The following is a 14,517-nucleotide window of genomic DNA, read 5'->3' as shown; positions in this document are numbered from 1 at the left end:
GAGGAACATCAGATAATGCCTGAGAGACTTTTCATTAGGACCTGAAGCTGTTCTGTTAGGTGGAGCAGGACATGTCAGAAATGCCTCTGAGTACATGGAGGTCCTGTGACATGTTTCACAGCTGAGCCAGGAGGCAGTGCTTGTGAGTCTGTGTGAGAATACAGGAAAGCGTTTGCTTCACACTTTCCCTGTTTCTTTGCATTTGGGAGGCAGAGCCAAAAGGGAGCCTGGACACAGCTAGTCACATGGAATGATACAGAAAGGACTCACTATCAGTCAGCACTCTTCTCTGCCAGGAAAAAGATATCCTAACTTCCCAGGATGGGATGTTTCTAGAGAGATAATGTCAGTGTGTGCAAGTACTATTTAGAGACCCAATCCTTTCCTCCCTGTTCTGAGTTCAGAGAAATACGAGCATTGCCTGTGTTCTTAAATGCGTGTGGCTGATTGAGAATCCCTCCTCTTTAGGAGTAAGAGCTGTGAAAGCAGTGAATATGTGGAGGAGAATTTGCATGTCATCTTTCAGACAGCACTTCAGAGGTTAAGACTGCAGACTTGATTCTCCCATTTGATCTTGCCTTCAAGCAGCAAAATAAGTGGCAAAGTAAAAGGAGAACAAAGTAGTGCAGTGCTGGGCTGCAATAGTATTGAATGAATTAAAGGTTGTCTTAACATTCCAAGGTATGTGTTTTATTTTACTCTGGTTCTGTGTTGCTTGGCATTCACCAGTTTATGATTAGAAAGTACATGTGTTAGCTCCTTTGTGTGCAAGAGCAAACCACCAGTATCAGCAACAAAGAGGATTTTGCAGGTTTTGTTTCATTACCATTCATGCCAGGCTGTGAAGCTGATTTAAAATTGACAAAGCTGTGATTGAGGTGGCTTGGGACAACTGGCTTTCAAGGGATGTAGCAGCTTTCTCCAGCTTTCTCCTGTTTCGTTTCTTCTTATGTGCAAAAGGGAGTGTGTTGGGAAGTACTGTTTTAGATCAACCTAGTTCGTTTTGCATTGTAGCAGTTCTGGTTTGGGAAGTACTGAGAAAACACATCTATATTGCTCTGTGTGCAGTTTGGTGTTTGTAGTGCAATATACAATGCTAGGATTCTTAGTAAAGGAAAATGAATCAATGGTTTGAATTCATGTTGTTTTTAATATGAGCTCTCTTCTAACAGAGATTGTCAATAGTACAGGAAAATAGTAAAGTGCACAGTCTATTGAGATGTTCTTCATGGTGAATTTATTATTGTTATTGAAAGGGATTGTTTATTAATAGTTGATATTCTAGGGGGAGCAAAACCTTCCCAAGAAAAGGATGCACTTTGTCTTATTGTGTCTGATGAAGAAGAGAAAAGGGTGATCTGCTACAAAAATAATTGTAGCACCAAGGCTTCGTGATGCTAGAGATGCTGAACTTGCAGCTGCTGCCTCTGTGCCTTCTTCATTGACTTCCACATAACACTTGTGAAAAACTTGTGACAAAAACAGGTCAGCATTCTCTGACATTCCCCTGAAGTCAGCTTGACCTTTAGTGAAAGCATCTTCTATCCCCATCTTGCTCAAAGTAGACTTCATATCATATTTCTTTTCTACTGTGAACCTGGGCAGATAGACTTCCATTTTCATTTTCTCCATTAATTCTGGACTGGTCCATGCAGACAATTTTTCAAAAGTCAATTCATCTATTAGCTGCAGTTAATAAAAAAGAGAACCAGAATATTATATAGTGTTAAAAAAAACTGTTCCCTAAGGATTATTTCTTCTATATTCTTATTTAAGCTATTTTTAAGCTGTTAAAAAACAGTAGTGAAATGCCAACTGAAATATTTTCTACTAGAAAGGAGTATTTTGCACTGACATATTGTAGAGCAATATTTGACCTGTTCTCAGTAATCATTTGGGAATGTTGTGGGGTTAAATATTTGTAAAACAACATCATTGTCAAGTAACATAATCTGTCTTGTTGGTCGCATTTCTGTTTTCTGTCTTAGAGTTTAGTGAACTTTTTTTTCTACAAAACACCCACCAATGTAAATGAGAATTTCACAATATTTTACTCTCTGAAGTCAGGATCAGTGTCTTTACAGAAGGTGGCAGTGTACATGTACATAAGCTCTGAACATCTTAGAAAGTAATGGAGGCTGTCCAGTTTGTGCTTTTCTTTTTAATGTAATAATATCAGTCCGAATTAGCACAGGCAGTGAGGAACAGAACTGTCTTTCTGAACCCATAGTTCTTCAGCTGGAATTAGAGCCACTCTTGTTGGGTTTGGGCTACTTATTTCCAGCACTGATCAACATTAAGAAGCACAGAAGAGCCACCTGCCAGGAGCTAAGAAGCAAAACAAAACATTCAATTTCATAACATTTGGACATGCTTGGGTTCTGTTTTTCCTTGAGCCTAATTGGTACCTTCTTTCCTAGAAACACAACTGTAACCTAATGTTTTACCTTGTTTATGCATAAAAACATTCTTGTTTCTCACAGAATTTGTGCTTACAGTTACCCTTTACCTTTTGTAGGCCAGTGATATCCCTTGGTAGCAGGATGAACATACTGAGGTCGTTATTGACATATGGAAGCTCAAGAACATCAGTCTGGACTGATTCTACGTAGGTCCAATTAAATTTATCACTCAGGTACATCATTGGCACTTGTTTAGTTGTATGCTGCAACAAATCAAATGAAAAGCTTGCCATTTATACTCAGAACAGTAAAAGATTACATTGAAGCAGCATGATGGAGGTACATCTTGGTGGCTGTAAGAGGAGCTGTAGGATCTGCAGAGAGCCCCTCTCTTCTGGGAAGGCACAGAAGACTGTTTTAGCCAGCTAGGATTACACATTTTTTGGAAGCTCTGTTCCACTCTGGTTCATTGTATGGTTAAAAATGAAAATGTATAGAACTAGTTCATAAAGTTTTATTCACATCTTTGTTTTTCCTGCTTTAAGAGGAGAGTGGAAGTTTGTTTCAAGCTGGCTTCTGATAATTTTATTTGTGCCTCAGGTGCTAGCTTGTGTGTAGTCATTGTACTGAAGATGTGATAAGAAAATAACATATGCTTTAAATACACTAATCTTAATGCTGTGTGGATTAAAGGAATGAGAGGATTTTATCTCCTCCATCTTTTTCACTGTTTTTTCAACCTGTAATCTAGTATATAAGGCAGTATATCACCATACCATATTTATTCTGAAAGGCCTGTGTCTTGTATCTTCAGCTTCAAACTTTGTTGCCCAATTTCCTTTGAAGTAGAGTGCATTTACCAAAACTAGCCTGGTAAGTGAATCTATGGATCCAGGAGGCAGCAGATTTTTTATTTTACCTAGAGAAAACAAAATAACATTTACATATTTGTACAGCCTTACTGTTTCAGAGTAAATGCTGGCATAGTTTGGCACATAAGAGAAAGAAATTTTAAGTACCGATTTGGCATGCTTTTAGCTTGAGATTATTCACAAATACATGACAACCTTGATTTATAGAGTAAACCACATTCCTCTCCCTTTCAAATGAAGGAAGATAATTTTAGTAAGGGCTTGCCAGGAGATGATTACTTGAGCAAAACTATTCTGATTTCCCTTTCTGAGTTAAATTGTTTACTTGCCTTGGGCCATTTGTGCGCAGAGAATTTGTTCAAGGCTAAAATTGCTTCCTTCAGGACTGGGAGAGGAGATGCTAGAGCTTACCTTCAGTCTGGTGTTCAACCCTGGAATTGATCTCTCTTCTGATTTCATTTGCTGCTCCCACAAAGTCAACTGATTGTGGTTCTGCACTGTAGTGTTTCTTGGTTAACTGTAAGTATTCCTGCAGTGCAAGGGAGACATCTGTCTTACATTTGTTGCCTGCCAGTGTGGATGCCAATAAATAAATACAGCCAAGCAGAGAGAATGCATAAAAATTATGTAGGCTACAAGTACAGCATTTTTGTCAAAAGAACAGGTTTTTCTTTAGTGGAAATACATAATTTACATCTGATACCAATTCACATCTGTGAATCATACATATTAAATATACATCCTGTAATAGTAACATTGTAATATCTACATTCTCAAGAAGAACCTCACAGGAAGTATGTATGTTAAAGATAATAACAATATTTGTAGATGTAATGAAAATATTTGAAAGTATGCAATTTATGTTTGTTGTCATGGATAGATCATAAAGCTTGACACACAGTGTAACATGAATAAGTGGCCTACCTACCTTACTGAAAGGCAGTGACTTTTCTCCATATAACTGGTTGACACTATTAAGCAGGTAATTTTTAGTGGGTTGGTTGATTTCCAAGTTGAGTGCTTTAAATCCAGCATGGATATTACCTGATTTGCCAATTTCTGTCTTGGAAACAAGGAAATAAGTGTTAAACATTTTTTATTCTGTAAAACAGTTCAGAATGTCTTAATTCTTTCCACATGCAGCTCTATGTAAACTATTGCTATTCAGGTGATGTTGTCTGTACTGCAATGCAAGATGTGTACTAGCTCAGACAGATACTAAAAGAATTTTGTGAAATTACTGAAAGCTTCAGATGTGCTATAGACTCTGTAGGAGCCCTGGAGTGCAAGTAGTAAGAGCTTGAACTGTGTAGAATGTTTAAGGGATTCTAAATGGAGGTTGCAAAATGAAGTACATCCAGAGAGACAGAACGTAATTGCTAAACTCTACATGAAGTCTTGGCTGTGTGACTCCTGATAAGATTTATGAAATTTTAGTTACATGGAAAGTTTGCCCGTAACTTTTTTAACCTTCCTCTAAATATTAATATTTTGTAAATGCTTCTTGTTGCAGTAACAGGATTAAATGAATGTGGACTCAAGCTTTCAAACGATCTTGAGGAAATGAAGCTGTGAGTCACTGAACTAAAAAACTGGACCTGTGTTGTATTCATCTTGTTATTATAAAAGAAATCAGAGGCATGAACTGCCATCTAAATTTCTAAGCTATTAGAACTGTCTCTTTTCTCTGCCTAGAGCGCTCCATAATTCTTATAGTTCAGACAAGCATTACTCATGAGAAACAATCCATCTCCTGTTCACGCAACGTAAATGGGTTGTTGACGTAGTGCTTAAAATTAGTCTTCCCACTGTGGCTGTGGGATGTAGACCTAAGTTCTCATTTATCAGAACTTGCTGCCACGAGTGCTTTGTGGATAGACTTCAGGGAAATGATTTACTCCCAGAAAGAAAATAGAATGATGGGAAAAAGTAGGGAGAGGAACTTTTCCCCACAGTGGCTGAGTTGTCAGTGAGGAAAAACTGCTTGACTCACTCAGTTTGATTTCCAAATTTTCTGCTCTCCCAAATTATGTCTATTTTGACAAAATAGATAGGTTCTCAAAGAAATATCTCAGGAATATGATAATTCCCATTTCTTTAAAATTTATTGCAAGGTCTACCTTAGGAAATTCCAACATTTATTCCACTAAATTTACAAATCAAATGGAAACTAATTTCTGAAATGCATCAAGCATGGATAGTTTGTAAAAGTTACTTCTCTGGTTGTTTTGTTTTGTTGTTGTGTTGATGCTGCAATGAAATGTGTGGGAGAGTAGATTTGTTGTTTTGATTTGTTCTGAGATAGGGACTACGCCTGTTCAAAGAACATGCTGCTAAATAACTAGCTATTGAACAGTAGTAGTTAAAAAGAAAAGAAAGAAAGACAGAAAGAAAGAGGGAAAGAAAGAAAGAAAAGAGGGGAAGAAAAAGAAAGAAATATCTCCTCAAAGCTAAAGGAAAAGAATCAAGAGATCCATTGGTAGAGAATAGCTCCATCATTATGTTTTAAATTTTGCAAATGTGAAGTTACGTTTTACAATTCTACCTAAAAGTGGGAAGTATGCCTTAGGTATTGCATTAGGTGAAGGTATCACAGGATGCTGTACCAATTAGTTGTATACACTACATTTGAGGAAGGCAAGCAGAGAGAGAAAATAAAAGCAAGGAAAGGTGTTACCAATATATAGCTTGATCATTAAACTTGGTGATATACCTTCTGGAAACAGGCACGGCGATTCGATAGGTGCTCATATGTTCTGGAATAGACTTGCATTCTTATGGTTGTGGTGACATTTCTGGCTCCTTCAGCTTCATTAAAGTGGAGTACCTATAGTGGAAATTGCAGTAATAAATGCAATGATAGAAAATTTGTTGTCTCAGTAAAAACTTTCAGTGATATCATGGGACTGGTGATGAAGAGAGACAAAGAAATTTTACTTTTGAGCCCATGTGTACAAGATGTCTTGAGCACACTAAGAAGAGGGTTGTAAGCAGAACTCTCATGTGCCTGATGCTTTTAGAGGAATTTGACTGCTTCAAGTTGGCCCTTGTGCTCCCAGGATAATACCTGGGTAGTGCCAGTTAAATCCAGGTGGAGCCTACTGAAGTGTAAGTGCAAGTGGAGAGCCACTACATGTCAGAAAGCAGGAAAACACTGGCAGCAGATTCATACCTAAATGCCTTCCTCTGGGCATGCACACCTTACCCAGGCTACAAAGGGGTACATCTAACCTTGGAAGGCTCAGAAGCCTTTTGTTTTGCTTTGTTTTCCCTTCTTCCAGACAGAAGCTCTCTACTTTCTTTGTGACCCTGCTGGTCCTTGTCCTTTAGCTCAGTATTTGGATTGCTAACTTAGCAGGTTGAGCAGCTTCCTCTGCTTTAGCAGATGCCAATTCACTAGCTTCTACTACAGTACAGGCTAGGTAATCATGTTTGCATCAGGACTGTTCTCACTTCTGCCTGTTAAAGCTATGAACTTTGCACAGACAAAGTTTAGGAACTTCAGTAGGTGATTTTTCCTATAAAGTACGTACTCAAAAAAGTCTTTGCATTATCACCCTGACTGTGTTTCTTTTCTGACCTTGAGGATGTAAATTTATGTTAGCGAAGTGCAAAATTTACTGGAGATATAGTGTAGGGTCTTTTTGCATTGGGCCATTTCCAAAGAGATTAGAGAAAATGGGAATTTTCTGGTGCAAGACAGATGAGGAATCCAAGTCTCCCTCTCACTGGTGAGTGCTCAAGTTACTGAACTTTGAGAGAAAGAGCTCTTATTTCTTCCAGTGAGATTTAAAAGGAGACAGTGTCACTAATGGCACTGCTCCCATTTGGTGGGGGCCTCCCTCAGTTTGCAGAAGCTACTGTACACTGTGTCTTTTGACCTGGATATGGTTTTCCTTTGATGCATCATGGTAAATTTATTTCATAGAGAATGTTACTCCAAGAGGTCAACTCTTCCCAGACTCACCTTTGCCATCTGATCTGCAGTGTTGCCTTTGGCTCCCAAATACACAGTAGCTAGGGCAGAGGAAATACTGAAAGGGGAGAACAAAATGTTCTCGTTGTCATCTTCCTGACACTCATGTTTGAAAAAGTCGAGAGCAAAGCTTGTGTTTGCTTTATTTAAAGCTTCCATTGTTCTGAACCTGCACAGAAAGGGACAAAAGATGCTATTAGCTAAGAATTAATGGTGTTTGCTATACGTCTGCGGGCTTCCTTTCAGTTTTTGAAGTTTATTTTATGATTTGTAGGCTTTCTAGAAGTATTTTTAACATTTTCTGACTTTGGAAGATTGTCAGTGCAGCACAGTGATCCTTTGAATGACTGAGACTCACTGGCAGTGTATGTCCAAAGGCAAAATCTAGACTGTGCCAAGTATTTACTTCAGCTCTCCTCTGATCTTAGGAAACTGAATAGAAAGCATTCTGACCTGTCAGTACTGGTACACTATTAATTTCTGCCAATTATGTGTGTTGTTTGTAGTGTATGAGTGAACTTGGTTCAGCAGAAGTTCACTTAGAAAGACAGATGTCCATGCAAGGGACAGTCAAGAGGAACAGATGAAAATTCATTGAAACAGGGCAGTTACAGTGTTGTTCTAAAAAGAGAAAGCATGTAGTTTATATGGTGAATTCTATGCAAGCAATGTAATGATATGGTAAAGAATTAATGAATGGAAAGAAGAGAGATATCTCTATGAGGAACAAGGAGGATTAACTACTAAAAAGTTATATATGTGTACCATGTCCCATTTCATGCATGATAGTAACCAAGCTCAAATGATATAGAAAAAGCAGCCTCTGGTTCAATTTTGTATTTGTTCATTGGGACATTTATTGTTCTGTCCTTTACAGCATCTTGGAGTGGCATCTGATAATGCTACTCACTGGTGCATGGGCTAGAAGAATGCTAATTGTCTCTTATGACTACTGGTGCAAGAGCCTTTTGGCGCTCGCAACTGTAGTTACTCTGGAAACAGTGATAGTAAAACTATTCCTTTAGGATACAAGAGAATACTGAAGCATTGGATAAGCAGCTTTCTTCACTACTGTGTGCTGAGCATCCTGAATTCCATTTTTAACTTCCAAAAATTTCCTGAAACTCTGTCTTATGGTACTAGCCCCTATCATAGCTTCCCAGTTCCTCTGCAAGGCAAGATTTTTTTAGTCAGTAGAACACAAGTGCTGCTCTTTGTATTACAGCTGTAGCTGAGAGCCCTAGGTATGTAATAGGAGCTATTCTGCTAGATACAAGATGGCCATAGAATAAAGATGTACTGACAGTGTCTTGATGCACATAAGAACTGAAGAGCACTGGAACAAATGATCTAACTTAAGTGAACACAGTGGTTCTTACTCTCCTATGATATACATGCTCACTGGTGAGAATAAATTGCTCTTCCTGTTTATTTCTAAGACTTGCCCCTTCTAGACCTTGTCTGTGCCATCTTAGTAAAATACTTCCTCAAGCATTTGTTGTTTCCTATTCAGATCCCTTCTGCCTTTTTCTCTACATATTTGTCAACAAATCAACATCAAGAGTATATGAAATAATCTCTAGAAATAATTACAGTACCTTGTTTTGTGCAGGGAGGAAGACTGCTGCTCTGGGTCTCTCCAAGGTTTCTGCAGTTCATATGATGGGTAGACTGAATTTATAGTCTGCCTGACCTGTTCTTCAAAGGTTCTTATGACTCATTACTCTGCAATTTATTTTGCCCCGAAGGCCACATCCCTATGGAAGAACTGAATCATCTCAAAGTAGGATGTGAAGTGACAGTGAGAATGATACCATACAAGAACCTTACAAAACTGACTGCAAAAATATTTCTATGAACATTTTTGTGGCAACAGGCTAGTAACAACTTGAAGCAACATTTCTTTTGCAATTTGGAGGATTAAAGAAATGCAGTAGCTGACCTACTTATAATTACTCTAATAGAAACAATTTCCAAAGAACAGACAGAGAAAGGACAGTGACATCATATTTGTGAGTTTTTCTATTGTCCGTTTCCTACCAATAAAATATTAGTCATTTCTGGTGGGTTTCTATTTTAGTAAAATGAATTTTGTTAGTGTTGGCCATTTCTAAAACTGTATAACCAGGGAAATGTTTTCACTGCGAGATAATGAAGGTTGAGAAACAGGCATCAGACCCTTACTTATCACTGCAACAACAGTAGAACACGATGTGGGTTTTAGATAAGACTTTTTTTTTCCCCTGGTTCCTCAGTTTCCCTGTTGTAATTTGAAAGCAGCTATTTGCCCTGCGCATAACTTCACACATGCATTCTTTACTTTCCCCAGAAATCTGAATATTCTACTGAATATTCTTCTTGCATTGGCTACTGAAGCATTGCCATCACTAATTCTCCTCACAGTCACACTGTCCTTACCTCCATTATCTTGTCCATCTCACCTCTGACTGAAGAATCCCGTGTAACTCTTCCTTTGCCTTTTCATTATTTATCTCCCTGCTCTGTTGAAAATATCACTTTGAACACCTGGATAAGATCTGCTTGTCTTTGAGGGATTCCTGCTCAATCCCTATCTCAGTGCAAAATACTTTCTGAAACCTTTCTTCTGCCCTGAATGTACATGTGGGCTTATGCTGTAGGGAAGTGGCCAGCACAGAATCTCGTGTGCTGAGGATGGAGCAATGGGAGTATCTGCCAAATGTTTTATAGGGCAGAAGAGGTTGCTCATTCAAAGTACACCTTGCCAGTGGTGAACCTTCTGCATCAATGTAACTTGGGAACTCTAAGCTTTGCTGAAGTTGGTTTCCTATGTGTGAGCAGCCACATAGCTTTAATAGGATGGTTCTTTCCTGCCCCCCCTGGCTGTTTTGAAATTGTAGCTACATAAAGACAACATGTTTCAGTGTGAGTTATAATTAGATGCATCTGTTAAGTTTTCCAGAGAGCATAGTAGTGTAGGAGAGGTGTTCACCGCAGAATTAATTGCTTCCATTGTGCCTGGGAAAGTTGTAATCTGTTTACATTGGCCTTAAATGATTTCCAAAGCTTTAAATGATTTGAGTCATCTTTGCAAATTTGACTGTGATGTAGAACAAATGATAGATACACTAAATAAACTTCATCCCTTGGAGCAATTACTTGGATTTTCTGTTTTTAAAGCAGGGATGAATTTAATTTGCTAACTAGTCACAGTGCTTGCTCTGTTACAAGAAGTGACTGAGGTGTTCCATATATGCAGAAATGTGGGATTGGAATGTATGAGAGGATTATGTTTGTACAGGGTCTTAAAGTTGCCTTTTAAAAATGCCTTTTGAATGGCATGGCTGGTTATTAGTGGGAAAAAAATGCACACAAAGTGACTGAAATTATACTCATTTCAAATGAAGATATACAGTAGATCAGTGTAATGACTTGATAATGTTTTCCAGCATCCTGTGAAGTTAAAAACAGTAGAAAACACAGAGCTCAGTGGGTGGTGCTGCAGCTGACTCAAGCAGTGGTTCCCTCACTCCCACTCTATTTTAAGTCAACACTCCAGCATGCTCAAAGACTTACGTTTGTATTGGTAGTATCCTTCCTGTGGGACGTAAGCCTGTGGGATCATTCCTTGTGGTCATTCATGTTTCCATTTTGGCAGGACAAATATTGGTAGCGCGTCATGCACCCTGGACAGATCTTAGCTAAGTAAGCATATTTTGTTTTCCTCCAGTTTCAGTGCAACTTAGCACAAGTCAGTGCAACTTTCTTACACAGTATGTTGCTCTGTTCATTGATACCTGGGATCAGGAGTAGGTTAAATACTTGATGTCTACATAAATCATTTATAAAGTGATCTAAAAGTACTTGACAAATTTGAGAGGAAGATTAGGTAGCTTCTGCTTTCACACAGTGTTTTAGTACACAATTTACCATGGCTAGTTTTCATGTAGGTGTGCTGTTTAAACTACTGACCCTTTGTACTTTTGAAAATCTAATTTAATTCAAACCTAAGGTGTTTTGTATTTGAAAAGAAAAAAAAATAATGCTTGAAGAAAAGCTATTCCATTTATCTGACATCTTTTAATATCTTTTTTTACCAGTAAAATGCTGTTTATTTATTTGGGAGTGAATGGTTTCTGGTTCAGCCAACTGAGCATTCTACTTGTGTTTTGGCTTAGCCAGAGCAGGTCAGTAAGTTTTGAACATGAAAGGATTTTAAATGTCCCAAACCTTAACTCCAGAACTCCAGGAGATAAGAGGGGGTGGGGGAGACAAGGGTTTTGAAACCTGAAGATATTGGAATCCCATGAGAGGTCTGCTTAATGTTTAGTTTCATCACTATTCTGTAACAGGGGCCAAAACATTGCAGGGAACAGGAGCATGGAGACTGAAGTGATGGTAATGGTGATGAGTGATGGGGTGCTTGGAGCAGGTGCGTGGACTGTGATGTGCAGAGGAGCCCTTTTGTCACAGAGCAGAGCAAGAGCTTGTCCTGACATTGTAAATTAAAGTGTAACAGAGTATGTCTCAGCTGGCATAATTGTAACAGATTTGATTTAAGTCCTAAGAGATTTTTATGTGGGATAAGTTTGTATCATCCTGAAATCTCAAATAATCTCTTTTGAGCTTCAAAAGTTACTTCATTGACTATCTTACTTCCCTTTAAAGCATTGAGTGAGAACACACGCATCTTTATTTTGAAACAGTGTAGATAGCTATCTAATGTGTACATCTTACATGTACTTTTGCAAGCCTTCCCATGAAAACCAATCTTTGCTGACATACTCCAATAGCATTTAGACTTTATGAGTTGTTAAGAGGTGTGGTGGTGTTCCTGTCTAAATATCACTGAGGCATTTTGCTCCACACCTGCAGAAAGAGAAGGTGTGGTGAGATCTGGCACATGAATTGAGCACTGGCGTAATTTGTCATACTGTAGTATTAGCTCTATGTGCTTTGGCTTAGATGCTGTAATTAGTAAAGGCAGTGTTTTTCCTGAGATATTCAGTTCTGATGACCAGTGCAGCACTTCTGGGGAAGGAATGATCTTGATATCTGAAAAGAGATTAGTTTATCTGGAAATAAATATGCACGCTGTTCTCACATCTACCAGTGTGCAAATTTCCTTTAAATGAATCAGATGGTGAGCATTTTTAAGTAACTAAGGTATTAGTTAAAATAAAAAAAATATGAAGAATAGCCTGAATTTAAGATGCTGCACAATACTCCATTTGAACAGTGTATGTATGGATTACATTTACTTTATCCTAAACTTGTCATTTTTCTGAAGAAATCTCACCAAAGGTGTACATCAGCTACACAAATGCTGAATCAAAAAACCAATTCCTGCTCCTGAACAGGAGTTTCCTAACGTAGTTAGGAAAGGACATGTACAAATGATTGCATGTTGTTATCCACGTGACAGCAACATGGAGACAAAGCATAAATTATGCTATTGGGATTAAAAATACATAGTGTGTAGCTACATATTGTCTGGCCTTTGCTATTAAATAGTATTAAATGTTGTTAGAATTTGTTATTCACATGGTGACTAGGGACTGCTGGGATTTACAGAGATAATCTGTAGACCTTGGTTCAAAAACATTAAAAATGAGGACAGGCAGTGAGAGCTTTATGGGAGACAAAATGAAGAACTGGCTCATTCTCACCTGCAGCTAACTCTCATTTGGTAAGAGAAAGTCAAGCCAGTCAAATGGCTTCCAATTCTGCTCCACTAATAACATTAGGATTTGTGTTAAAAATCAAATTAATCAGAAGGCTGTGGGTTCTCCAGCTTACAGATAGATAGGCAGCACTTGACTAGGGAAGGTCCTGAGCTGTCTGATATGGCTCTGAAGTTAGCCCTGTTGGATCAGGTGATTGTTGACTGCTCTTTCCAACCAGGGGTACTGGAAATAGGTCTAATGGCCTGAACTTCAGAATATCAATTCTTGCAAATTGCTGGCTTTGTTCAAGTGGGCAGTTTTACTTACGTTCTTATCTATTTGAAGAATTAGGACTGGAACAAGCAGTAGGACCCAAGGGCCATGTTCCTTCATCTCTATGGAAGTTCATTATGTGAATTACCTGCTGGTGTGAGATGGCAGGCTGGCAAATAGATGTGGTTTTGTCTCTGTGCAAATCACTAATCCATATGCTTCTTTGAACTTGAGATGTACTACAGGCCTACAGAAGGTGTGGTGGTAGAGCAGTGAAAGACTCTTACGGCAAGTCCTAAAGCTGTGAGGCTGAACCTTCTCCTGTAATTGTGGTGAAAGAGATGCTGAAGATAAAAGAGTATGAGATAGCAGAGAGCCAAAGGTGCTGGGGTGCAGTGCAGACTGTTTCACTTCCATGGGAATGAAGACTATTTGCTTTGCTGGGTGATGGAGGTCAGATATCTGTCACTGGCCCTTGAGACTACACCCAGGCCTGTTCTTCTCGTGGCGATTATTAGAGAAGCTCTGTGGCACCTCAGATATGGAAGGCTATTGACTTTCTTGACTGCTAGATGAATATCTCTGCATTTGAGATCAGAGGACTCCAGAGTCCATTCCTTGGTGGATATGTGGTCTGCTGTGTCCCAAAACAGCACCGAAGTTTTCAGACTCTGAAAACATGGAGCTGAGAATTCATGCTCTTGTCTTTTCTCATTTGCATATGAGAGGTGGACACAATGCACAGCTGGTTAAGGAAGTGGCTCCCGGAGACAAGAATATTTGCCTGTAGCTGTAAAGGCAGAATGCAACAGGTGTCAGGACTGAATCTGTCTACACACACAGATAGACTTTTTTTTTTTTTACATCTTTTGTGTAGGGAAAAGTATATTCTAATTGATAAGAACTCCAATGGCCTAGAAATAGTACAGTTTGGGAATAAATTGGGTGAAAAACAAATGTCCTGAAGATTTTGAGTATTCCATTTCAATGACCAGACCAACATAAAGTCCAGGACAATATTCAACATCATTATCTCTCTTGTAATAAGTTTCCCTGATTTTTTATCTCATGACCAGCAATTGACTAAGTTACAGGAAAATGAAGGAAAGTATTTGAACTATTTATACGCCAGTAAAAGTGGTGTCATGTTATCTTCCTTCTTTTGCAAGATCCTGTTTGCTAACAGTAAGTTAAGGCCTTAGGTACTGCCAAAGTACGTGTTATCTTGTGGAGGGGGAAAGTTAAAACAAGCAGAACAAGCAAAATGCTGTGTGGTGGAATTGGAAAACACACCTCCACAGACCACCCAGCATTGGTGCCAAGCAATTTGCACTGCTGTGAGGAAGGAG

The 14,517-nt window shown here is 38.6% G+C and overlaps 2 protein-coding genes across 2 annotated transcripts in view; one reads left to right on the top strand and one right to left on the bottom strand.

Moving 5' to 3' along the window:
• LOC136059152 (vacuolar protein sorting-associated protein 4B) overlaps window positions 1-14,517 on the top strand; it is a 382,624-nt gene that overhangs the window by 258,530 nt on the left and 109,577 nt on the right. The window lies entirely within an intron of this gene.
• Window positions 1,131-9,149, bottom strand: LOC136059154 (serpin B10-like). The gene is made up of 8 exons (XM_065753130.1): window positions 8,849-9,149; window positions 7,242-7,419; window positions 5,988-6,101; window positions 4,203-4,337; window positions 3,686-3,803; window positions 3,179-3,321; window positions 2,510-2,665; window positions 1,131-1,686 (listed from the first exon to the last, which is right to left on the bottom strand). The coding sequence occupies exons 2-8, from the start codon at window positions 7,407-7,409 to the stop codon at window positions 1,282-1,284; spliced, it is 1,239 nt and encodes a 412-aa protein (XP_065609202.1). The 5' UTR covers window positions 7,410-7,419; window positions 8,849-9,149; the 3' UTR covers window positions 1,131-1,281.

This window comes from Cyrtonyx montezumae, unplaced genomic scaffold (assembly GCF_038088225.1).
Source record: "Cyrtonyx montezumae isolate F1298 unplaced genomic scaffold, pur_monq_1.0 scaffold_8, whole genome shotgun sequence".
NCBI classification, from domain to species: domain Eukaryota; kingdom Metazoa; phylum Chordata; class Aves; order Galliformes; family Odontophoridae; genus Cyrtonyx; species Cyrtonyx montezumae.
The sequence above is the reverse complement of the archived record's forward strand: the minus strand, read 5'-3'. Positions and strand labels throughout refer to the sequence as shown.

Bases quoted from the DNA above. Each gene is read 5' to 3' on its own strand.
- LOC136059154 (XM_065753130.1), bottom strand. From the start codon at position 7,409: ATGGAAGCTTTAAATAAAGCAAACACAAGCTTTGCTCTCGACTTTTTC. The intron at 3,804-4,202 runs GTAGGTAGGCCA...CTTGCACTGCAG, and splicing joins AGTCACTGCCTTTCAGTAAG to GAATACTTACAGTTAACCAA. The intron at 1,687-2,509 runs GTAAAGGGTAAC...TATTAACTGCAG, and splicing joins ATATCACTGGCCTACAAAAG to CTAATAGATGAATTGACTTT.